The 25861-nt window shown below is 35.7% G+C and overlaps 2 protein-coding genes across 8 annotated transcripts in view; both read right to left on the bottom strand.

Annotated features, from left to right (window-relative positions):
• LOC100549268 (aldehyde oxidase 2-like) overlaps positions 1 to 11167 on the bottom strand; it is a 45552-nt gene extending 34385 nt beyond the window's left edge. Inside the window, exons 1-7 of one of the 2 annotated variants that reach the window (XM_031554061.2) lie at positions 8851 to 11167; positions 7042 to 7099; positions 5439 to 5535; positions 4405 to 4513; positions 3331 to 3457; positions 2336 to 2397; positions 1775 to 1861 (exon numbers count right to left, since the gene is read on the bottom strand). In XM_031554061.2, the coding sequence (XP_031409921.1) occupies positions 1775 to 1861; positions 2336 to 2397; positions 3331 to 3457; positions 4405 to 4513; positions 5439 to 5535; positions 7042 to 7099; positions 8851 to 8907 (597 nt within the window). In that variant the 5' untranslated portion in view covers positions 8908 to 11167. 2 annotated transcript variants of the gene reach the window in all.
• Positions 11168 to 11301: 134 nt separating this feature from the next.
• Positions 11302 to 25861, bottom strand: part of AOX1 (aldehyde oxidase 1) — a 37948-nt gene continuing 23388 nt past the window's right edge. For 2 of the 6 annotated variants that reach the window (XM_019616801.3, XM_085227518.1), the window contains exons 23-34: positions 25111 to 25198; positions 24084 to 24170; positions 22273 to 22464; positions 21747 to 21974; positions 20682 to 20777; positions 19876 to 20004; positions 19303 to 19377; positions 17647 to 17699; positions 16951 to 17065; positions 16251 to 16316; positions 15510 to 15698; positions 12401 to 13716 (exon numbers count right to left, since the gene is read on the bottom strand). In XM_019616801.3, coding sequence (XP_019472346.2) covers positions 13507 to 13716; positions 15510 to 15698; positions 16251 to 16316; positions 16951 to 17065; positions 17647 to 17699; positions 19303 to 19377; positions 19876 to 20004; positions 20682 to 20777; positions 21747 to 21974; positions 22273 to 22464; positions 24084 to 24170; positions 25111 to 25198 — 1528 coding nt within the window. In that variant the 3' untranslated portion in view covers positions 12401 to 13506. 6 annotated transcript variants of the gene reach the window in all.

Here is a 25861-nt window from a genome sequence, read left to right as displayed (position 1 = left end):
CAGAATAAGCATTCCCAAGCCTCTGCTTAAATTACACCAAGAGTAGAAAAAGATCTTACAGTATTTCCTGAAACCAGTCACAGCAAATACACAACAAGAATGGGTAAAATATCTACTGTGGGAGAATGCAGTGCTGGATGCTATAGCTAGGTTCTTTTCACAGACTGTGACTTTGAATGAGATGAGAGTCTGAGATGACAACAAACAATATAGCAGTCCACCCTGAGCTGACTGTCTGCTCAAGTCTCTCTACCTAACTGAATTGCTGGCAGCAGATCAGAAAAAACAGATTTTTCTCTACTTCTATACAGATACCTCTTTTCTGCTGAGGCCACTCATGAGGCTATGTGTTCTCTGAGCTCTTAGTAATTTACATGGAAAGAGACTGATGCCAACACTGTTTAGGACTTTCTGCCTCATTGATTTATCTTCAGAATTAAAAATCTTGTCAGACTAGGAAGCAACAGCTCTCAAGCATATCAAGGAAAGAAAGAGATTGACATATCCTAGTGTTTTCCTTTCCCCAAGCAGTCATTACATCTTGTCACTCTAAACAAATCATGATCACAGTAACTACAAGACTTGCCTCTGAATGACATAGTCTAGTCTGACTGATTCCACTGATCAAATGGCAAAAAATTCCAGATTTTCCTTCATAATAATTAAGTAATAGCTATTTGATTTGAATGAAAGCAATCAAAAGGAATAAAAATCGGTGAAAGCCAAGTAATGGACAAAAAAGGAAGTACTGTTTTATATCCAGCAACTACCACATTGCTAGATTTGTGCTTCAAACAACTGTGGCAGAAGCTGGCCAACAATTTTAGTACTTACACAGGCAGAAACAATACATTTAGATGCACAAACACACATGCAGTTACAGTCTGTTTGCCTAAGGTTTTTCACTGACAAAATATGTATGACATTTTACTTTAGAGAGTTACTTCAGAGTTCCTTAAAGTTCTTCAGTCAGGATAATTACATCTGTGGAATCCAACTTCCCATCATGAAGCAAGGAATTGTTATATTTGGGCACTGTGGTCTCTTCTTGCAGGTGGATAAACACAACATATTCTGATATGCACACAAAGAATTGCCTTAGTCTACTGGAGTTCCTGTCTGTACTTTTATTGATCCCTTGAACTTTTACCAGAAGAATAATGGGTGATTTTTAAAGTGTGCCATATACAGAGTAAGAATAAAACAATATATTTTTCTTCTTTCTTGCTGTTTTCAAGCAATTCCAATATATCAATTACAGTAGAATGTAAAAGACACATCTTCCTTAAGATTCTTGCACCCACTAACACGCAGTAAGGTTTATGAAAATCTTCAGAAGCACAAACTAATATTGCACAGGGATAGCTTTGTTTCCTCAAAGTTGGTGTCTCAAGAACACACAAACAAGCCATGCTGATGGTTGCAGAACTTCTGTTACCGGAATCCAACTTCACGTTTAAACCAGCTTTTTTAGGGAGAGTGTCTCTCTTCAAAAGTTTTCTTCTCAGTAGTCTTAAATGTGCAAAAGTGAGATCCACACTCACTAAAAAAAGTCACTAAATAAGTCATGCCACTCTGCACTGTAATCTTAATTCTGACAACGCAGAAATGCAGATATGTTTATGCTACTATTCCCCAGCGGCCAAAGCATGAAATTCAGATTGGGTTCAAGGACAGAAAAGATAGCCCATTTTCTACAAATTTTGTAATGCAAATAGGAGATAATGAAAACAAACAAACAAACAAACAAAAAATACCTTTCAATGTATCTTACCCGAACTCCTGCAGAAGATGAGCATCCAAGTTCTTCTTGATCCAAGCAACATTGTCCAGTTCCTCTCAGCTGGCAGCATGTTTGCTCCTAAAGAAATCATATCCTATTCTATAAAACCAACAAAGCAACTTCATGATTTATCTCCTTGATTTTTCCTGTTCCAAAGCAGACTTATGTATTCATGCGATAAGTTAGTCCAGGAGATCTCTTGAATCTTGGGGCTCCTAGGAGTGAGTTCCTTTTGGGTACCTGAGTGTCTTTACCCATAAGAAGAATGGAAAAAAGCTCACAATTGTTTCAATGGCACCTGGATCAAAGTGGCTGAAGCTGATGTAAAGGATTCTTAAGTTCATTGCAAGAACTTAACATGCAAAGTTAAAGTCAGCAGCAACTGTAAGTACTTAGCACATTTGAAAACAAAGTGTCAGATTTTCCAAAGGCTCAACCAAGAAGAATTTCCAAATTAAGCTAGAATTCAGGCGGTTCTTCAGGAAGCCTCAGACTTTTCAGATCCCACCAATGGTCTCAAAATAACAAACACATTCACAAACATTGACCTACCTTAGCAAAAGATGCATAGCTGTCTATAATTGGCCTATATCCTGTGCAACGGCATAAATTACCTGAAATAAACCACATAATGAAACATAAGAAATTGTAATAATGTTTGGAAGCACAGAATTTGGAATGGTCTGAGATGAAATCTGTGGATATGAAATGTTGAAAATTATGTCCCTAATTCCCTAATGGGAAAAATTATATCTGCAAAAATAAGAAATATTACTTTAATAGTGATTATGATATATGATTGAAATTCCTTATTTTAGAAATCATTTCAAATAATAATATGAAATACTTTTTATAAATGTATGTCAAAAATACATGACAAAAAGCACCCAAGAGTTAATACTACTATTACTCTACTACTATTGCTACTACTATCACTACAATCTTTGGGTTTCATAATCCAATCAAAAATCTACTGCCATTGGCCACTATCATCATTTTCACATACAGTTAATAGCAGTAGGAAAATCTCTGCTGGAATTTCTGGTGCTTCTTTCATTAAGTTAAAACTGCTTAATGGGAATGGTCAAATATTTTTGGGAACTATGGGATTATTAGCAAACTTGGGATTAGAAAGTTGCTTCATCTATTACAGTAAATTTGAAGAGTCAGCTGTATGTCATGTCTTTTATCTTCCCCGCAGTTGTCTGTTAAAATTTTTAATAGGGATTTCATGTTATTGGTAGGTGAAGTACTTGCACTGAAGACAAAAAAAATATATAATCAAAGATAGATTCAACATTGAAATAATATTGCACTATATTGAGGCTGCTGATGTAGGAGTGCTATAAAAACAGACTGCTCTAAATGATTTTCAGAAATAAATAGTCAGGGCTCAATGAATTTTAAGATGTCCTTCAGACTACAGTAGTTAGAACAAAACACACTTTGAAACATCATCTACTGCTTTTGTGTCAAATCATACTTGCTATCCCAGTTAATATTTATTGTCTCATTTTACTTTTTAAAATTTACTATCTGAGACATACCATCCAGAGCAGAAATTATCTGTTCCATGGAAGGTTTCACATGGTTTCTTACTAAAGCATATATGGACATCACCATTCCAGGGGTGCAGAAGCCACACTGGGAGCCATGGCATTTGGCAAGTCTTTCCTAGGACAAAATATATGGCTTCATTGGCTTTCTGAATAACCATTTTCAAATTTGTCATCAACAGATATTAGACTAGTAGCAGCTTTTTTTTCTATCCCACCAGGACCATTCATGAGAAAATTCTCAGACCAAACATCTTGTTAAAAGATAATACTGTCTCGCAGTATTATACTTCGACACTCATGACCTTAATTCCTTGACATGAGATCAGAATGAGAACCTAAGACTTTCAGTTTAAATATCCACCACAATCATGCAGGCCAGAACATAACAACTCATCAGTCAAAGCTTCATTGCAGACCAATCCCAGAGACAATATCCTTAGAAAATGATACTGAGAAAAAAAAATACAGAAAACATTCTTAAATAAATTTGGTCAGACGATGCTTTTCAGGGATGAGGTAGATTGAAGGAAGTACAGAGCTGATCTAATCCAAGGGAAATCTCTGGCACACGAGGAAGATGTGTCTACTTGAATACTGGTCAATTTAATTGCCACCTGGGGTAACTCCTCACGTATTGCAACATAAGCAGTATATTGTTTCCAGTGAGCTGGCTAGATACCATACTGGTGTAATAACTGAAACTGAGCAGTGTTCTTTGTTCTTCCTAATCCTTGCTGAAAATTGCCATGCTACAAAAGACAGGAATGGACAGGCCTGTGTTGTGGAGATTGTGATATAATCCTTGCATGGCTCCTTCCATGCTCCTTATTTCATTTCCTGTACCCACATCAGACCAACAACAACATAGCAATTATTACCCAAATTCCCAATAACTCCTGTTCATCTAAAAAGATTAGAGAAAACTCAGAATTTCTAGAATTCTTTCAGAGATTCTGTACAAACTCACAGTACCTTTTCACAACTCCCATCTCCATTACAGGCATAAGACAAGAAAATCTCATTATCTTTCTGTGTGTACTACCTAGTTCAGTGTGTTCTCACCTGAATTGGATTAATCCTCTTTTTTATGCTTCCAACCCCTTCCACAGTAGTAACGGCAGCACCATGCAGTGAGCATATGGGGAGCAGGCAGGAGTTGGCGGGATGGTGTCTTTGAGGTGTAAAGGAGAATTGCGGTGTTAAACAGCCTTGTCATATGGGTTATGGAGGAAGAAATAAAGGGTATATACTTCAGCTACTGGACTATAAAAAGACACCAAGAAAAGAATGCACAAGAATACAAAATCCTTCATTTGGACTGTGAGAGCATGCACGTTGTTCCTACTGGTGGAATTTCTTTCTACACATAAAGCAATAAGCTTTCTTAATTAAAAAAGAGAAAGGTTAAGTTAAAAACAACAACAACAACAACAAACACATGCTTTATAAAAACCTGAGGAGGAAAGTAGGATGTGAGAAAGTCAGACACAACATTTCTAAATGTAAGTTTCGAGAGCCAGGAAGAGAAAGAAATTAAAACATCCAACTTTGCTGTAGACAAAACTGTACAATTACAATAGAATGTGTTCACTGCTGAAGCCCACAGAGATTTTAGCAATGATTATGGGAGATGTCTAATAAAGACATTTCTTTGTGTTGTCTAGTAAAGACTCACTGACAATGACACGTATTCAAATAAGCACAAAAGAGTCAGGAGAAGCAGATGATAAGAAGGCTGCAGAAATCTCAGATTATAAAGAACACAGTTTTAAAATATCAGTTCTCCAGAAAGCTGGGGTGGAAGTTTTTGTTTGTTTTGTTCTGTTTTTTATTGGTGCTGGTGGGTTATTTTTTGTTTTTTTGTTTTGTTTGGCTGTGGTTTTTTTTGTTGTTGTTGGCAAAGATTTGAGACTTGGGATCTCAGTGTTATTGCATCATAGTGGTACCAACTCTGGAATCTCTTTTGTGGAGAAATACTATAGGTAAAGCTTTTTAAATATGTACCAGAATTCCCCAAGATCTATCTAGATGAGAAAGAAAGAAACCAAGTATTTCCAAGTGAACACAAATTTTCTCAAATATCAGTGTGAGGATACCGTATCTTCTTGGCAACTGGGTCATATGTAGATAACATCACAGTGCATGCACCACAGCCTCCTACTCCACAGCCATACTTTGTTCCTGAGAGACGGACTGCAAAAGGAGACTGTTAAAGAAATAAAATATAAGATGAAGAAGTCCTCTTTTCTTTACATTCTGCTGAGTTTCCCTTGTTTTATCTGCATGAGCAAAACTGGAGGGATCTTTGAACCAGATAGCTCCAGACGCACACAAAAACATGTACAAGATAGATGAAAATAAAACAAATAAAGAGATAAGAAGGGTAAGAATGGAGAGAAATGAGGGCAAGGCAAACTTCTAACAGAGGTTTTCATTCTTGATAGTCAATACCTGTGAAGCCCCAAAAAACTGAAAATCAGTACCCTGTAATTGGAACATGTTGAAGAAATACAGCAATAGGTTCTCTGATGAGCCTTATCTGTAACACTATCTTAAGCTTTACACGTAGTTATCTGTATCGTCCATTTCAGATTTCAGTATGTCTCCACTGCTGCTTCATGAACATGAAAGAAGTACAGTACCCAAAATGGAGCAAAATACCCATGCACAAGACTAAGTTCTGTAAGAAAGGACTTTGTCCATTATGTGCAATATAGAAGTTCCACCTTTTTTTTTCATTCAATTCACAGTCTACTCCTCTATTGTCATGGTGCCATGCAGTCCATTGAATCTACTGACTCATTTCATCTTAATTCCTCCATTCATCAGAATGACAGGTAGTCGTATTACTCTTCCTATTGGGTAAGTACATTTTCATCCATTTTGCTTATTGGTACTATATCATGTTTACAAACTAATTTCATCATGTTTCCAGATGTTCCTGCGCTCAGTGCAATTTTTGTACTCCTATGCATTCTGACTAGTAATCATTATGTAATCATACTAGTAATCATAATAGTAATCATACTGTGCTTGACTGTTAAAAAGATGCTAATTATTCCACTGCATGTCTGAACAATGCAAGTTAATAAAAAAGCTACAGCTTGTAAAGTATTTTCCACTACTGCCCTTCTCCACTTACTCTTTACATTAATGTTGTTTTGCTTCCACCATGGAAGGACCTCAAATGCTAAACACAGATGCAACCTGCATGGCATCTTTTTATTCAGAATAACTGTCACTGAAGTCAATAAAGCCTTGACACAAGTTTAGGAACCTGAAAATTCCAACTGACAAAAAATAAAGATAAGAAGATAGTAAGAAGATATGGTTATACAGAATTCTTTAAGGGACTGGGACCTAAATAAGTGGTTTACTATAAAAGAAGTTCTGTGTTTATTTCTTTAGTTATGATTTTAATGGCAAATGAACTGAAAGTTTTTTTGTTGTTTGAGAAGCTGTAAAGAAGCATTTGGGTAGGACCTAGAAGAGTTACACTCAAAATTCATGATGTTAAACACACGTCACCAAACAAATAATGCACATAAAGCACTGGATTGCACTGCCAAGAACAAATGCAACAGGAGATGTCTTATTTCTTCTTACTGTTCTGTTCCCAAAGAAAAGTCAAACAAATCCTCAATTATACTAGTTCACAGAATTGCAGAATTCAAAGGCAGAGCTCAAACAAAAGGATACGTTCCTTTCTTAGATAATACAGGAGTAATTCTTCAGGATCTGCCTGCCTCTCAATTACCTGCATCATGGGGGGAAAAAAAAAAGAAAAAAAAAAAGAGTGATTATGTGTCAGGGAGTGGACATAACCTTCTCACAAGGATTAACTGTGACACTGAAATGCTGTGATTGTGGATTAAGGAGGTCTGTTTATTCAGCAATAGGATCCTGACACTTGATCACAATCTACAGATATATCAAGGAATGTGTCAGGTAGTACTAGTGAAATATGTCCTTTTAAAGTATTAGAAATCATGGTTTATTCAGGAAAGTGAGAAGAAAAAGAGGCTAAGTAAACAGTGGATGGAAAACAATAGACTCCATCTTTTTACTAGACCCTTTGTTGACTCATATCAGCATGAATCAGAAATCCCTTAGTTTTAAAGCCATGAATTTGTGCATATGAAAATGCTGCATATTTTTACCTCCTTGAAGTCAGTACTAACCTAGAAAGCATGAAAACATATTTTAGGATCTATCAATGCAGAACGAAGAGAGATCTCACTTTAGGCTTCTCTCAATAGTTTTCCTATATCAGCAGCATGCTCCAGCTTACCAGCTTTAGCTAGTTCAGGAACACTGTTCAGTGGAATTCAGAAATTACTAAAAGCACTACACTAACCTCTCACCTTCACCAAAGAAGGGAACAACCAGCATAGGAAATCTTTTGAGCTTCAAAAATATTTTCACCTAAGATGAAGAGATGGTAACAACATAGGCTATTTAGGATCATATCTTTTTCAACTGGCTAAATAGCAACAAGTAATATGTGAAACTTCCATAAAAATATAAAAAAGCACAACAATTCAGCTTTTCCCCCCCCCCCAAAAAAAAGAATGCATGTAAGCATAGTTGGCACATACAAACAGATTTTTAAAAAGACAAAAATTTGAACCACTTTTCCACAATCCACCTGAAACCATTATTTATTTATTTATTTATTTATTTATTTTTATACCAGTACTCTTGCTCAAGAATATAAAAATATTGACCAAACAAGAGAAAAATACATGGCAACTTTAAAATAAAAGAAACAAACAACAAAAAAAGCAACAAAGTAGTCAAATTCTTTTATTTCAGCTTTTAATATATATTGGGTGATATCTTTATTAATAGGAACTCACTTTTTATTAAACTGGAAAATCAGAAAAGGTGACAATATATTAGAAAATGAAATGTGAGTTTTTGACATTAAGAACAGAAAAAGCAACCTCTTACCTTCCTTTTGTAAATTTCTGAAATTATATTAGCAAACAGCGAATCCTTTTACTACTGGTGTTCACTCCAATTATATCAACATTAGGAGTATGCTACTGTAAGGTTTTAGTAAATAGTAACTAGTTATAATTCTAAAAATTCCAGGTAATGAAGCATAAAGTTGCTAATGCAATAAATAGACTGCCTATGAGCGCACAGAAAATACTGAGCTAATATAAGCCAAAAAAAAATAGTTACAGAGATCTTGAAACTTCTCTCAGATAACTTAATGCTGAAATTTGTTTCCTTACAATGGCAATTCAAAAATTCTTCAGTTTTGAATTGAAACCATAAAGAAATCCAACAACCCAGTTCACAGTAAAGACAGAGAATAAAGTCAGGAAAAGCCCACGAGCTCCTTCAGGAGAAAACAGGATGCTATAATGAAGATCAAATCCACAAGAAGTTTACCTATGAATAAAATATTGCTCCAGAATAACACCTTTGCAGTATAAAATAAATAGTAAATATTAAAGCAATTTTCCAAAGGGAAAAAAAAAGCATTTAAAAACTTACCTTCTTGCCATTCACAAAAAAGATAAGGTCATCTGGTTGTTTGTCATGGCAAGCCATGCTGCCGCATTAATATCTGAAAAAATGAAGTTTTATATACTGTGAGAAATTAATGAAATGCTACACACTCCTCACCTAGGTCATATGACTCTGACTCAAGTCACCTAAAATTGCTGTGTCCTGCAAAATTTATTTTCAGACTGAGCATCAAATCAACTAGACAGGGAGGAGTCAGTGTAAGGTATGCACTTTCACAGCAAGTAAGGCATTTTAAGGTGCTGGCTCACCAGACTTTCTACTCGCACTCTGCACAATAACTCTTCTCTGATGAGCTGCAATAATGTGAAAAGAATAAGATCCCCTCTAACTCTAACTTTGTAACCTAAGTGATAAGTTACCTGTTGGAGGGGATTCCTGGGTTTGAACTACTCTGAGGACTCTTTTTAATGCTGTGAACTGTAGAATAGGTAGGAATGCCTAAAGCTAAAACCTGTGCTTCTCATTTAGTATATCACTGATAGGTGTTATAGCTAGCATTTCCCTGTAACCAGGTTTCAACAGAGTCAGGATTTCTACTAAATAAACCTCAAAATTTCCTACTATTATCTCTATGCCACTCCAGCTCAATAGCCTGACTGCTGCAGTTGACATTATGAGTTGATCATACCCTATATGATATACCATATGTGCTAAGTTTATAGAGGAGGATACTCCAAATCCTGATCTGGTATTCTAGTATCTTATCTATTTATTCTAGATTCACATTTAGTAAACTAGGTCATTAATCTCAAAATGCTTTATTACAGCTAGCTTTTTTTTTTTTTTTTTTGAGAGAGAGAGAATTTATGTGCATGACTTTCAAAGTCTTCTCTTTTTTTTAAATGTCACTTTTTTATATTATACAGCAAAAGTGTCTCTCATTTAGAAACAGTTTAGTATTGTAAGACAAAGTAGTCAGTTCCCACCTTTTTTCCCATTAGAAGGAAATTATTCTCAGCAGAGCTACGTGCTTATTCTTTTGTGTTTCAGTCCCTAAAGTATGTCATGAGAATTATGAACAATGAAAAACTGAAGTCATAAGGTACTGCAGGCAAAAGCCCTATTAAATTCTGCCAACTGCAGCACTATTGTGGTATTCCTCATGCATTGCACAAACAATATGCAGGATTAAAAGACGAGAAATGAACAGATGTAATACTGGACTTTGGCCACCCAATATCTACATTTTAGAGCAACAGACTCCAAATCAGAACTTAGTACCTATATGTTAGGTGTTTAAGATTCTCCAGGCATAGCTTGGGAGTGAATGTAGATATTTATAGAAATAATTCTTTACCACAAAAACAAGAAAAAAGTTTCTACCAGCCATTTCCAGTTTGAGTGTTTCTGCACAGTATATATTAATGTGTCTATAGCCATCCAACCCACTATGCCTTTGGAGACCTAACACTTTGCTTGTGCATCTCCTCGAGTCTGCAAATCTTTAATACTAAAAACTTAACAACAAAAACACAAAAAATACCCACCTCCTTAACACTTCTCTATTCCATGAAAATTCATTTCACAATTTCCCTCTTAGGTATAGTGTCAATAAAAGGATGTTTAATAGCTGATATGTCTAGCTTTCATGCAGTTTTTCAGAATCTTAAAGCCAGGAGATTAATATCTTTCCATTAAAAAAAAAAAATCCACAAAAACGCGTTAAGCATATAGCTAGATTTCTCTGAGACAAATAGAAAACTGTGTCACTTGTAAAAAGGCAGGAAGGAATCTTTGCTAATAGTAGCTGAGAAATACTGATAAGCAGATGTGATCTGCACTGCAGATAGCAAAGCACAGGACTAGAACACAATGAATCCCAGGTGTATAAACAGCTCAGCATGGCAGGTGGTGTGACATCATTGCATGTAAGAGTTGGGCCACAATTTGTACAATAATTGACTTGCCTGGAATTTACCAGCATGCATTATGATACATAGATACATAGGAGAGCCACAGAAATGCCCTTCCCACAATTCATTAATTTCATATGCTCCCTGTTTCAGCATATCCTGGGATTTACCCTTAGTTTGGAGCTATTACTGACACATGGGGTTGCAAATTGTCACTAACAAACCCACACAGCAAAAGACCTCTCTAATCAGAAAAACTAATAATGTCAGCAGCACATACATTTACTTATTTTTTACTTTTCTTAACATATATAAGACCCAAAGCAGTACAATGAAAATGAAGAAAAAGAACTTAAAACCAAGAGGGCTTCAGCTGCCTAACCCATACTTCTAGTGTCCTTTCAGATGACCTACTATAAGCATTTTGGTCTCCAGTTACAATGTCGTATCTTCTAACTGTGGGCTCTCCTATGTCTCTGCTGTCTTATCATGTCTAAAATGGCACTCAATCCCAGGTTTAAGCAGATGAATTTCACCCTCTCAGAGATCACAGAGTCACAAATTGCAACAATAAATATTCATATTTTAATAGCCAAAATAAAACAAGTCCAACCAGCTAACTTGGTTTCCCTCACAAATACAATACCAGCTCATAAAAAAGGTATGAAAGGAAAGAAGAGAAAATAGTTGGTGGTAAACTAAGAAGTGAAATGAGAGACCTCAGACCAATGTGTGAAATAATTAGAGCCAATGATTTTCATTATAAACAGCAGTAAGGAACAGATGATGCAGAGGTTCACTGAAATCACATGTTCAACGTGTGACTGACTCCATGAAAGAACATGTTGAAGGACACAGTTTAGTGAGAACTATTGGTGATGGGTGGACTAGGTGATCTTGTGGGTCTTTTCCAACCTTGGTGATTCTATGAGTCCATGAATCTAGTACAATTTTTTCAAGTGTTACTTTCTGAAACATACATACATACACTGAAAAAGTAATGGTTTCTCTGTGTTACAATGCATCTTACATCAAAGCCCCAAATCCAAATACCAGAGACTTTTGGATATCTGTAGGTATGAGAGAGCACATTCAGAATTGAAATTTCAACTTTGTACTTTGATAAGAGGAAAGGCTGAAGTTTTCCATGAGCTCAATTCTATGGATTCTAATGTTGAAATCAGAAAACTGTGTCTGGAGCTTCCATAATATATTCATTTCAATATATTCTACGTACTTTCTTGAACTTGTCTTATATTAAATTTGAAGAATGTATTTATTTGTAATATCATCAGAATTTGTTACCATTCTAAACAGTGCTGCTTTATATTTTCCTGTCTCCAGCTGCTACTGCTTGTCTACATCCTAGGCAGCATCAGATGATTGATAATTGCAGATATATTTTGCTGTTTTTAAATTGTTTTCTGTTATTTTGCTTTAGTCTTTTTTTAATCACAGTAATGCTCCACCCTTCTTGTGGAATAAGTATGTTTGCAGATGTATTTCTAATAATTAAATGCTGTAACTCAAGTGGTGTAGTAAGTATACCAGACAGAAAATGAAGACTGATAGAAGAGTAATGTGTTTTTTAATGTATATATGTTTCTATTCTGAAAATGAGAAAATACTTTATTTTATGTGAGTTGATTAGTGTGTTTTGGAGCAGGAAATCAATAGTTGGAATTCTGTTCAGGTCTGATGCACTCTGGCTCAAGGAGTGGAGGAAGCAGATTCATCACGTGTCATCTAAGAAAACAAGATATGAAAAGAATCACATGTTAATATTATTTGACTGACAAACTGAATATTGTCCTTATCAGGTGCCACTAAGTTGCCCAGTAGGGTGTTCCACAGAAGATACCTATAGATGATGTCTAGAAGGAAGGTAAAACTGAGCTCAGGATGACACAGGGGCAGAGAAGCATAGTTTCTGCATTTGTGGACCTCACCTCCTGCAAATTCTTGTAACGAAAGCAAGTCCATATACCTAATGATTTTGGGGTCAGTGCCATCTACCACAACCAAAGAAAAGTAATTTGTAAGCGAGAGCTCAGAAGTTTCTGTGCCAAAGCCACAAAGGTTTGGGGCACAGCCTGGATGCACAGGCTGGCCAGGACTTTGCTTCACAGATTTTATAGACTAAATCTAAATTTCAGTAGAAGAAGAATGGCCGTAACAGTGGGAATAAGTAACAGTGAACAGTTGCAGAAAACAGTGAATCTGCAGGGTAAGAATTATTGAAAGTGTATCACTTCATTCGTTTTTCTTCTGTATTCTTTTGTTAGCTCTCTTTTCTCCGAAAGAGCTCTGGACACAGCAAGGAGTACCACAAAGAAGTGACAGTGCCAGAGTGGAAGTTGATGGGAAACTTCGAAGGAGGATGAAACTGCTCAGAGACTGATCTACTATCTAGCACACATTGGTAATACCAGTTATTTATGGAATGGCTATGGAATTTGCCATGTAGAAGAAAAGAGGAGGCTTCAGGAAGAAAAGGGATTGGAAAAAAAAAAATAAAAAAGTTTTAAAGGGAAAGAAAGATTATGCAGAAAGATTATGCAAAATCAGATAATTCCAGAACAATGCTTGAAAGGAATTCGCTGGAATAACTTGGTTGTGTGAGACCTATTATCAGATATTTCAGTTTTGAAGGAGCCTTCAGTGGAAAGGGCTGCATGATATTGCTCTATATAAAGCATTCCCAGCTGGAACATCATTAGGCGCTTCACCACTCAGGGATGCCAAAAGCTTATTTTGTTACATTTACTTAGACATAATTAAACAGATCACTCCCCCACCTTCCTATTACCATTTTAGTGAAGTCATCTGTGCAGGCTGCTCGTATTTGTTCAGCAGTCAGAGGGCTGTTCAGTGCAAAGGTCTTTTTTAGTCCTCTTTCATTCCTCACACAAGTTATTGCATCTCTCAATGCGAAGAACACAGAGCTTCCCAAGAAAAGTCCCGCCTCACCTAACCCCTGGGAAAAAAAAAAGTTGAGCAGATGAGAAATACATGTCATAGCAATACTAATTGAAAAGCTCAGATGATAGTGACTCAAAGCACTTTATTCTTTAGTATGCTTTTCTTGAATTTAGCAGAAGCAGACTTAGGTAACTTCAAGTCTGCTGCTGCTGAATGCTTCCAGGGACCTAGAAAGATTGGCTTCAGATACCGGCTTTTGATTTTAAAATCTTTTTGCCTTCTTGCTGAACTGAAATTTATAATAAGTTACAGATTAAATTAAAGCAATCTCAATCCAGGAGCAGGAACAGATAAGAAAAAAGTCGGAATTCACACTAATTCACCATAGACAAGGAAACACCTCAGTGGTCTTTACATTCTCTTACTGATTCAGACGTAAGATTCACATTTGTTCCTTATCTCAAAAGTAGGTAAAACCTACACTTCCTCTGGATACTTTCTGCTGAAATACTGAATATCTTAATCTGAGTTTGACTGAGATACTGCAATTGCAATCTGCTTGCTACAATTTGAGAAACAAACGTCTTCCCCAAACATGCCGCATGAAGACAGAATCACACTTCCCTAAGACAGTGAATTCTCAGGGTAATTATAGATGTTTACAAAAAAGGGTAAAAACTGTTTGAAGAGGGATACTAGCATCAGTTTTATAGAATCAACTATGTAACTACATAACGTAGACAATATTAAAAAAATAAATCTAATTATGTGTCACAAAGACAGCTTTAAATAATTTTAAAGGACTTATTTGTTCCTTAATAACTTTTACCTTAAAAACGTTTCTTCCTCCCGTCATGCTATTTTACTGAATTCTAAAAGCATAAGTAATATCTGAAACAGCTGAAATTTTGCACAGTTGACTTCATCTTGATTTGTTGTTACTACTTGCAACTGATAAGAATATTTACCGGTGTAAATTGAAGCAATGATTCTACCAGCTGAATAGTTGAGCTTATCTCATATATAAATATACATACACATTCCTATTTCTTACTGCTAAACACATGCACGTACTCTCACAGTCATTATCCCTTCTCTATCAATTTCTTGATTATTTTCATTCTAACCCATCAGTCTATCTCTGATTTAAAAATTTTAAATTTACATTGCAACTTCTGTGAATAGCTTGTTAACAAAACCCTGTAATTACTGCTTGTAAGGCATGAAAGCTATGCTGAGAAAAGTTCTGGCTGTGACTTGCCAACCAATTCCTTATCCAATAAACAATCCACCCTTCAAATCAGTATCTCTCCAATTTATAGATAAGGACATCATGGGGGAACCACGTCAAACATCTTGCAGAAGTCTAGGTAGATGGCATCAGTTGCCCTCCCTTTGTCCACCAATGCCATCACTCCATCACTGCCATCACTCCACAATGCCATTGTAGAAGATCACTACATTGGTCAAGAATAACCTTCTGTTGGTAATCTTGGCTGTTTCAGATCACCTGACTTGTTCCTCATGTGCTTCAACATGTCTTCCAGGAAGATCTGTTGCATGATCTTCCCAGGCACAGAGGTGAGACTCACCGGCCTGTAGTTCCCTGAGTTCTCCTTCCTACCTTTCTTATAAATGGCAGTGATTGTTTCCTGTTCTCTAGTCACCTAACTATGAATTTTCAAGTATGATGGAGAGAGGTTCGGCAATCATACGAGCTAGCTCTCTTAGGATCCTGGAACACATGTCATCCAGCCTCATATCTTGCATGTATAGATACACTTTTCTGTATTTATTTCTCTGATTGTCCTGAGATCTAAGACTCAAGTCCTGTGATGGTTTGCTTACCTTTGATGAATAGATGGCATAAGGATTTTGGGAAGATGACAGTAGAGAAACATTAAATTGTTCTGGAATATCACAAACAGCAGGGATCTTATACTGATCTGGACCCCGAGTACGTAGGACTCCTTCTGGAGAGTACTTTAATTCTTCCATTGTGTAAAGTCCAATGCCTTGAACAAAGGCACCTTCAATCTTAAAATAAGAAAAGACATAACATTTATGTACTCATGTTTGTTAAGATGGGTAAAACTGTGGCAAGAACTGATTTGTATCACTGGTTCTTAGAAGATCAATTTATTTCCTGTTTGCCTAAGGGGATTTCTCAACATTTCGTGGCTACCATGATGGGAAAAGCTTTCATACTCTTCTCTCACACCAGAGACAAGTGCATTCATGATGAATGATGAAGTCTGTGGACCAGCCTGCAATGAAGAAAGGTGTTTCCCCACTAACAGGTAGGAAGGCAGATTAAACAGATTAAATCAGAGAATGCAGATCACAAACAAGATTTAAGTCCGGCAGATAGTGAGCACATATACATGAAGGAAGTACTACAGGTTGACATTAGAGATCATGGGTAAAATCCAGGCCTCAGTGACACAAATGGGAGAAGACTGCAAGTAAAGAACTTACTAATATCATATATGACAAATTAATGTTTTCTGAATTAATAGAGAAATATTCCCTTCAGATAAGACTATCAGTTTAACAGAAATCAGACGGCAGGAAATTCTTGGAACATACCTGTCCTATATCCACAGCTGGATTTATGCTGCATCCAATGTCCATAACTATGTCTGTTCTGAGGTTCTGTTAATAAAATTCAATGTCATATCACTGATAGAGATGGATAGGGTAGAGGCATAAGAAAACAAGATGGGTTAGAGTTGGTATTCAGTGGAATAATATATGCTAAAATGCATGTTCTTCCGCACGTACACAATTTCAAAGTAATTCCCCATACCTTATTATAAGCAAAATGAGCTTGTCTCAGCTCTAATGGAATTTTAGCTAGAGCTAGCCATCACAGATCTTTTCCATTTACACAAGGAAATAAATACATATAGTGGGCGTACGATCAGTAGACTACGACACCTACCTGTCTAAAAGGTAAAAAACTGGAAACGGTATATTTAATTTTGCTGTAATTTGTTTGTTAACAGGGAGAGGACAGGCAGAGAACATGCCAAATGTCTGCCATAATCCAAAAGTGAACTGGTATGACATTGATATAGATGTGTCAAATGTGCAGTCAAGATTGCACAGATATCATTCTGCGTGTCTCCAATTTGCATTCACTCTATGAATACACATATTATCATGTAAAAACATGTGATTTATTCATGCAAAGCCCGAGTAGCTGTTGGAATGTTGAGTGACAAAAAAAATCTAGAGGAAGATCATCCACATTATTTACAAAACTAACATGATGCTCAGTTATTACCTTGTGATCTCCCGTTAAACAGTTAATTTCAACCTCTGAACAAGCAGTTCCATAAAGAAAGTACGTGAATGGCTGTCCTTCCCCTTTCTCCCAGTCCATATTTGCATCATAACCTCTGATAGAAGAAAAAGTCCACAATGAATAATCAATGTTTGTATCATGACAAAGCACACAAGCACACAAAAGTTTGAAAATACTTGAAGTGAAATCTAAAATAACAAGTGCGCTTGGTTGCCAATTCCAGATGTGTGTTCTAGAGCTGCCATGTTGTTTTTTCCCTTTTGTAAAATGCAGTGTAATCATGTTTAAGGTGAAAATCATAAAGAAAATATAGCACAACTTATAGTATATGGTAATATAGCTTTCAGTAAATAAACTATATCCTGCTTTGTGTATTTGCCATTATGGGCAGCGGTCACTTTCTCAGTGTTTCCTGATTTTCTAATGGAAGCATTATGGAGCAAATACGAGTTGAAATATTCTCTTGATGCTTTCTAGAGAATCTGCACAGAGCCAGCTACAAATTAGCACTTGAACATTATAATCCAACCTCCTCACATATCAAAGACTTACATAAAATACAAGCTAAGCCATTAAGAACAATTGGACAGGGTCTCACACCCACTGAATTGGCATCGTCAGAAATCAGTCCTGGTGTTTAAGACTGTGCATTTTAAAGGAACAAAAATACTTCACCTAAAGTAGCCAGTAGCTGAAAGACTCACACTTTGTTCAAAGGCTTTTTTAATCTGTAAAACACAGCAAGTTTTGTTGTAAGCCAAGGAACCAGTAAGGAAGGAACACAGCATGCATCATCCATTTACTTAAAAAGAAATTTATAAGCATGTTTAGCTGCACATGGTGCCTTAATATTTCACCACATTTGAAGGAGTAACCTGAACTCTTGGTAATACAATAGGGAATGGACCTGCAAGCAGCAGTGTTCTTAAAAAGATCTTTACTGCTGGTAACACCAGAGTCAGAGAGGGTTCTGCTTGACTTTCCTGTTCAGATTCAATAGAAATGGGTCCCTCTTTGTCAGCTGAACAGATCTGGATGATACGTCACTGAGACAAAAGATCTGTATGATTTATCAGCATAAAAATGACAGTTAACAAGAGAAATGTTCCTTGCACTGTTCTTCTGCCAGCGGCGTAAGAATGGATATAACACCTAATATTTCATTTCCTTTCAGTGACATTCACATCAGATTTATGTGATTGACAAGTCAGAAGGTTTGGGTTTTTTTAATATATTAAATTTACTTACTCTGCAAGTCATAAAATTGTTTCTCTGCATGGTTTAAAATTATTTATTAGGTTAGCTATTGCTGCTACTGTTTTAGGTGTGTCTGAATTATCCACACTGATTTGACACCTAGATTTGGCACTAGATTTTACTTTTTTGCATAGATAGCTGTCAGTTATCAAGTTACCACATGTATCCCAACATTAATTGCTGTTGCCAGAAATTAATACTGCCAAGAAAATATTTTTATTTTTTGTAGTTACTACAGTATTTAATCCCACAAGAAGAAACACCCTAGTGTATTGATCTCTAAATGTCTCACTGTAGGGATTGTCATTTTCATAAGGCTGTAGATAACAAGTAATATTGGGTTCATCAGAAATAACGTGCTTTCCTTTAATATAACAATACAGCTAGGTTCACAGACATATCTTCATGGAAATAGCTGATGTAGTAGAAGAAACTTACTTAAGACAATGCCTTGCCTAAAATTCTGTTACTACTTCAAGTGGACACCAGATACAGGCCATTAATGAATAGCTTTAGCATTAATTCTGTACTAACTTACAGCAAATGTAACTAACATTATAATGAATTACATATCAGAGCAATGGAAGCAAGCATTCTTGCTCATTTTTTTTTTTGCAGTTCTGTAATACACCACACGTAGCAGATAGAAGTATGAGGTTGAGAAGGTTTCCATTTATTTGTGAATTTGTGATTAGTGAAAAATAAAGAACAGTCTCGTAGGAAAATAGGCACTGTACACATATATCTTGAAAATCTTCTTGCAATAGCCTGTTTAAGAGTAAGTTGAAGACAGTCACACTACTACACAAACTAACATTTTATCTGCATAAAAAAAAACCAAGAACCTCTAAATGTGACTCCACAGATAGCTTTCCTTCCTTTTCAACCTAGATATGATCTAGAGATTATTTTGCATGCATCCAAAGCACTTACATTCCAAATATTCTGTGAATCGACGTGTTTTAAGGCTTTTAGCTTTAGGATTATCAGGCTTAGAAGACTAATAGATGGCAATACATGTGTCACAAGTTCTGTAAGCACACAAATACATTTAGTAGGTTTCACATCTCTTACCCAATCATTCCAGTTGCCTTTTGGGTTCTCATTAATGATAGGCTGCAGGCGTTTCAGAAGAGTTTGGCAAGCATCCTGGTTATGGAGAGAAATCAGAAGAAAGCAATGCAAGATTAACAAACATAAATTTGGCAAATAAAGTACTACTCAAGATACATTCTAGTTAGTGCTTAATTAATATATCCTTTATTGTAATTTAGAAAAAGGATGGAAGGAGTTATCTGCATAATCATAAACCTTATAAAGGCTTGAGTTAAAAGAGCAGGAATCATTACTAATAAGTAGATTAAAAACAGGAATAAAATCTAGAATTTGTATAGGACTAGTTTGCTTCTGTCTGAAGAGGCAAGGGTTTGGTCAAATGTAAGCTTTCTGAAGGAAAGCTCAGATCATATTTTGAAATTTCATAAGCACCATTACTGAGATACTATCAGCAATTAATATTTTTTCTTGGTAATCTTTAGTGGTGTTACTAATAACCTCAAATAATTTCCATGGAGTCACAATACCTAAAGTTTGGCAGACATTAAATACCATGAAGAACAGTGTGTTTTGTTAAGCTAAACACTTTACCTTTACAGCCATGCCGTTGACATCTGTCCCTGCAGATCCTACTGAAGCACATGCATTAGGAACAGTTGTTGTGCTTGTTTCACAGAAGTGAATATATGACATTGGGATGTTTAATTCCCGACTAGCAACCTGTTTCAGGAAGCAGAATATGTTCTTCATTTCAGAAACATTCCAAACATTTCAACTGTTCCTGAGTACTTGCTAGAAGATGGTACTACTAGGAAAGATACTGTTTTAGCAAGTCCTTTTCTAACCGCCAGAAATAGTCATTCTGCTGAGTTTGTCAGTACAAAGAGACAGAACAGAAGCAAAATGTTTTAGCTGTACTGAAACTCTGGATTGAGGTTCTGAAGTCCAACATTCAGATCCTGATTTTGCTGATTATGACAGAGGACGAATTATGCATGCCCAGATCCCAAGCTTTCATCAGCTCACTAATTATCTTTAGAGATTATGTTTCAATTATTCCAATTATAGAGTAAACAAAGATGATGGCAATATCGTCTCTTTGTGATTACTGACTTTTTTTGTAATAGAATAGGGATTATAGAACTATCTCCTGAAGATCAAAAGATCTTATTTCTAATGAGTCTCCTCACATATCACTGGAAAAATAATAAACATATTTTCTCTATTTTTGCTGTCCCTATCAACTTTTCTTTCCAACTATATCAATGCAAAGCACCAAGAACAACGATAGCGAAGAAACTGTTAATCTGGTACACTAAATAAGCAAGAAGAAAAATTTCCCATTGTTTATCTGTATAACAGGCAAAGCATAAGTTAATATTTTGATCATTTGTTACCTGGATCATTTTTGTATGAATACCCTGTCCCAATTCAATTCCACCATGTGTCAAAAGCACAGATCCATCCGTATAAATATGAACCAGAGCAGCAGCCTAAAAGAAAAGTAAATGAATAAATAAATAAAGATTATTCAAGTGAGAAATTGTTATATATGGTGATGGATCAAAAAAAAAAAAACGAAAGGAGTTTTCTGCTTAATGTTTTTGAACAGGTGACATTTTGAATTCTAGTTCCTTAACAAGCTTCAAAAGAAAATGATACAAATCCTTGGAGGTCTGCTTTTTGCTGTTGCTAGATCCTGAAATATAGCCAGACTTAGCATAGACTCTCAATAGTTTCAAAAAAAGCTGTAAGATCCTCCATCATTAGTGGTTCTAACTGATATCTGAGTGCCTTTGGACACACAAGTTTTGAAAGGCTGTCAGTGCTAGACAGAGTAAGAAGGCTCTAAATTGAGCTTTTCCTCATGGACTCAGTGAGAAGTAGGTGCTGTAGACTACAAACATTCTGTATAGAGACAGGCCAATTTGATCTGATTCAGTGAAGTCAAATGACTAATTTTCAACTGATAAAATGTTATTCATTCTTCAAATTATTGAACACCAGTGTAAAACAAACATACTGACTAAAAAGTACTGTTGTTCTCCTTTTCATCCTTAAATTTACTCTTTGATTACTTCAAAGGGTTAAGTCTAAGAAAAGCCTCCCATTTTAACCCATGGTCAGAAAGAGTAAGTCCAAGACTATTTCTAAAATTGACAACTTATCCAATTACACTTTGCAATCATTCCCAAAATACTCTTAACTGCTCCCTTTTCTATATCACATCCTAAGGGACAAAGCTGACTTCTATATAGGCATAGTCTAAGCTGCTTGGGTCCTGAAGATCAAACAGCTGTGATCTCAACTTGCAGATAGCTAGAAGCTAGTACAGCAACAACTGTTAGAAGAATGATAACTTTCCAGAAGTTGAAAGATGACTTTTTCTTTATTGTTATAAGGTAACTATAATTGTCTACAAATGAAAAGTTCAGCTCGTTTATTCTTTAAAAAAAACTAACCTGAGAAAGGTAACGTGAGCCTAGTCCAAATGGAAACTTCATTGGAACAATGGCAATCCCTTTTTTCTTCCAGTAATTTTGTTTGTTGAATTCTTCAATAGCTGTTTTTCTACCGTAGTATGCAGATTTCTCCATACATTCATTCCAACAACGTATTAAGTTTTGTGGATCAAGCTTTTGTTTGAAGTGTGTTTGCTCATCCTCCTTATACATATTTATTTCCCTAACCTGAAATAATAAGATTAGCAGACACACAATCACATTAAAGGTAGACTGACCATATGGGAGAACTAATAGACAACTAGTCTAGTTTATTATGGTTTTTTGTTTTTTTTTTTGAACAATTACCAGTTTGGTTCAGTTGTAAAGAGCATGCTATTCTTCAATAATCAGACACTGTTAAAAAGAAACAGTTATAGTACAAATCATGTTTGACTTTAAAAAGATTTGTTCAAACATTTAAGCTAATCCAAATAATTTTAACTTCATAGATTTCATTTCAGAAGAGACGTCTTTGTATTCGCACCTTTTCTGGCGATAAACCTGTTTTCTCTGCAACTTCTGTTATCCAAGTTTCTGTCACCAGTCCTGACTGAGGAAAACCAAACCCTCGAAATGCTGTGTTTGATGGCAAGTTTGTTTTGCAAGCAGAAGCCCAGCATCTCAAGTTGGGAATCTTATATGCATTGTCCATTTTTAATATGGATACTTCCGCTACCTGAAGTAGGGAACAAACAAGGAGAGTAGATTTCAGAACAGTAATTCTTTCAGATTCACATTTAAATCTTTCTCATCTCATAGAAAGACCTTTAGTTTTCTGACAATCATTAAGCACACGTATAAATATTTTCAGTCATTTCTCAAGCAACATATTAGATTTCAGTTCCTTTCACCTGATATTCACAGAAAACACATTATGTTACTAGTAGTTGAGTCATTAGATAAAGATATAACTGATTATTCATTTTAAGATTGGTTTTGCTCCTGCTTCGATATCAAAAGCCATACAGAACTAAAAGAAGGTGGAACAGATTGAACGCAACAGGAGCTGTGAAAGGAACTGATGAAAGAATTCTGAATTATCACGCCCTATCAAAATTCAGAGTTAAGGTTTGTTCCTGTAGAAACCTATGTACTGCTCTTTTCTGGTTCTTACATGATTTCTGTTGTTATTGGCATGTTTGTTTCTTAGAGATTTCACCTGACATAAAAACACAAGAAAAGGAAAATCCCACAGTAGGTATACCTATTTAAAAAATAAATAATTTTTTTTTTTTAATGTCTCATGGTCAGGCCATTAGCTCTCTTTAGTGTTAAGTAGATTTCTCAGAACAATAAATTTAACCTTAAATACCTACAATTTCTACTGTGCTTTAAACAATAAACTTCAAAACATTTCCGTATACAGACAATTGAAGAGTACTGCTGTAATAACTAGATATATGGATAATGCCATATAATGCTACCTTTCCACTTAGGAAATGTAAGTTGAAATGTTATTAGTGGAATAAAAGCAGGGGACATATTTTTCTTGTTACAATCACAACTTTTATGGACTTTATGGACTATGTGTGTTGGAAGCTCAAAAGTCTTAAGAGGGTTATTGATAAACCAGAGTGAATATAGTATAGTTATACTATAACACTAAGTTATGCTCAAGTTTCTTCGTAGAAATGTCTGTTTTAATCTTGATGCTTTAAACATGGGCTATTTTGCTAAGCCAGGTAAATTTTTAGAAACAGCAATAGTATGGACAATTGCACTGACAGATTTCAGTGCACAGAAAAACCTTCGGCAGGATAGTAACCCATAAAGACAGTAACCTCAAAAAATATTTCACTTACAGTTAGAATAATCTATACAAGTGCAAAGAGCTAGTGACATTTTGTACTTTGTAGACCTATAAGCAAGGAACTGTTGTACACAGCACAATAAGTGCAGACCTGGGACAGAAATGCACAGAGCTGGTAACAGAACAATTATCACTACATTTATATTCTGAATGCTACAGAAGATCTGCTCAGCTTTGCAGACACAAAGCTTTATGCAGGTACAAACATAGATAGTATGTATTTTTAAATGAACACACTGTTGACATGTTTGTAATGGGAAAACAAGCCTGAGAGCCCACATATGAAGCAAATGTGTAAGGAAAACATCAAGAAGCTGACATAACTAAATAAGGTAAACTGCTAGGTGTAGATTTTTCAATAACAACACAGTCCTTACAGTGCATGATTATATGACTAATACCTGTGCAAGTGAGTTTGACATTAATCATTTTCCAGCTAATAATTTCTCCATGTTATAAGGTTTGCCAGCTTATGAAATCCTTACCAGAACAGATTCATCAGGGGTGCATCCACCATTAATGTAATACTTGGCATCCACAGCTCTGATTCTACCATCATTCATGAAGCCAACCTACAATGAATCACCAAATACCTTAGATTTTTGACATTCATTTCTTCACTGTTTGTATATTTTGCAAATGAATGTAAGCCACATAAGTCTCATACTGCACTGTTAATTCCTGAGCAGCATTACTGAAACTGCAAAAAGGACAAGAGAGAATTTAAAAAGTATAGATACAGGAAACAAGAAGCCTATTGATAAAGGAAGAAAGAGGGAAGCCCGGTGGTTTTTTGTGCGTTGCCCAACAGATGGCTTAAATGTCATCTAGGAATGTCCACAGCAGGCAGTGTCAAATTCCTTCCTAACTGTAAGAACAGATGTCAGATGCAGTATGACATTTGTTTGTATTTATGAAGAAATGTTATGTTTATCTTGCATCTCTTTTCACCTGTTGCCATTGAAGATAGTTGCTGAGTTCTCAACATGAACTACAAATATTTTTCTGCTTTAGGGATACATCTTAGACAACTCCTTCTGCTTTATCTATGTATTCATGTAGACAGAATTTTCCCTAATAAACTGTTACAAGTAATGACAATGCATGAACAAGGAAGCTATAAGTTTCCTCCAGAAAGTGCCTTTTCATGCATCACACTGTTTCTGAGAAAAAAACAGCAGCTCCTTAATGTAAGCTTAACTGCATGTAGGGCTTAAAAACCCTGCACAAGTCTGAGCTAGCCTGCCTCCCAGGTCCCAGGAAGAAAGACAGAAAGAGATATAAGAGGAGAATGACAGCAATGAACTAGAAAACAAAACAAAAAATTCTGCAGAGATAGAGACAGAAGCAGGTTGTAAAGCAACTTCATCTCTTTGTTTCTGAGAAAGTAGTTTGTTTTTAAACTGATTATTATTACTCTAATGAATAGAAAAAGTATTAACCAGCAACACTGAACTCCTTATTCAGGGACTACGAGCTGATGTTTTTTCACTAAATTCTTATGGTACTCACTTTATATTTGCCAATAAAAGGATGTCGGCCACCAGTGATTAACATATCATCTCCCCGGCTCAGAATAAGACGGACTGCTCTGTTGGTTCTAAATCAACAAAAGAAAAGTAAGAATTTCAGATAAAGAATTATTATTAACAGTATTAGTGTATTCTATTAATTAGGAATCTAGATTTGCAATGTATAAAAGTATTGCACTGAGCTTTAGTACAAAACTGAATTTTAATAGGTTTAAATACGTGCATACGGCTATATCCAGAGTTCATTTTCTTTTGCAGTTACAATCAAGTCAGAATTTTTAATTTCACCTCTTGAAAGTTAGTGAAAATTTTAATTTTAAGACTAAACTGCGTTAATTGTGCTAAGAGCGGTTCCACTCGTAAACTCATCCACTGACACAGCAGGATCCAGTTCACTTCTGGATGGCTAACGTCATGGTTTGAATGCATATACAAAGTTTCAGTGTTTAGGGACTGGTATTTATGAAATGGTCAATCATTTCAAGACTACTTCAAACTTATACTACTCACATTCTCTTCAAATCCCTTCAATTCAGATGAGGTGAAGCTGCTTAACGCAACTTAAGCAGTCTAATAATGTGAACACAGAAATGCATTGAAAAATCTTACTGAATGCATACAGATAGGAGTTTATGACATTTTGGCTAGCAACCTTCAGAAAGGAAAAGATAATTTTGCCAAGATGTAAAACTTGTTTAGTCAGTTTTCTCTTCATATACCAGTATACACAC

This window comes from Meleagris gallopavo, chromosome 7 (genome assembly GCF_905368555.1).
Source record: "Meleagris gallopavo chromosome 7, MGAL_WU_HG_1.1, whole genome shotgun sequence".
Classification (NCBI taxonomy): domain Eukaryota; kingdom Metazoa; phylum Chordata; class Aves; order Galliformes; family Phasianidae; genus Meleagris; species Meleagris gallopavo.
The sequence above is the reverse complement of the archived record's forward strand: the minus strand, read 5'-3'. Positions and strand labels throughout refer to the sequence as shown.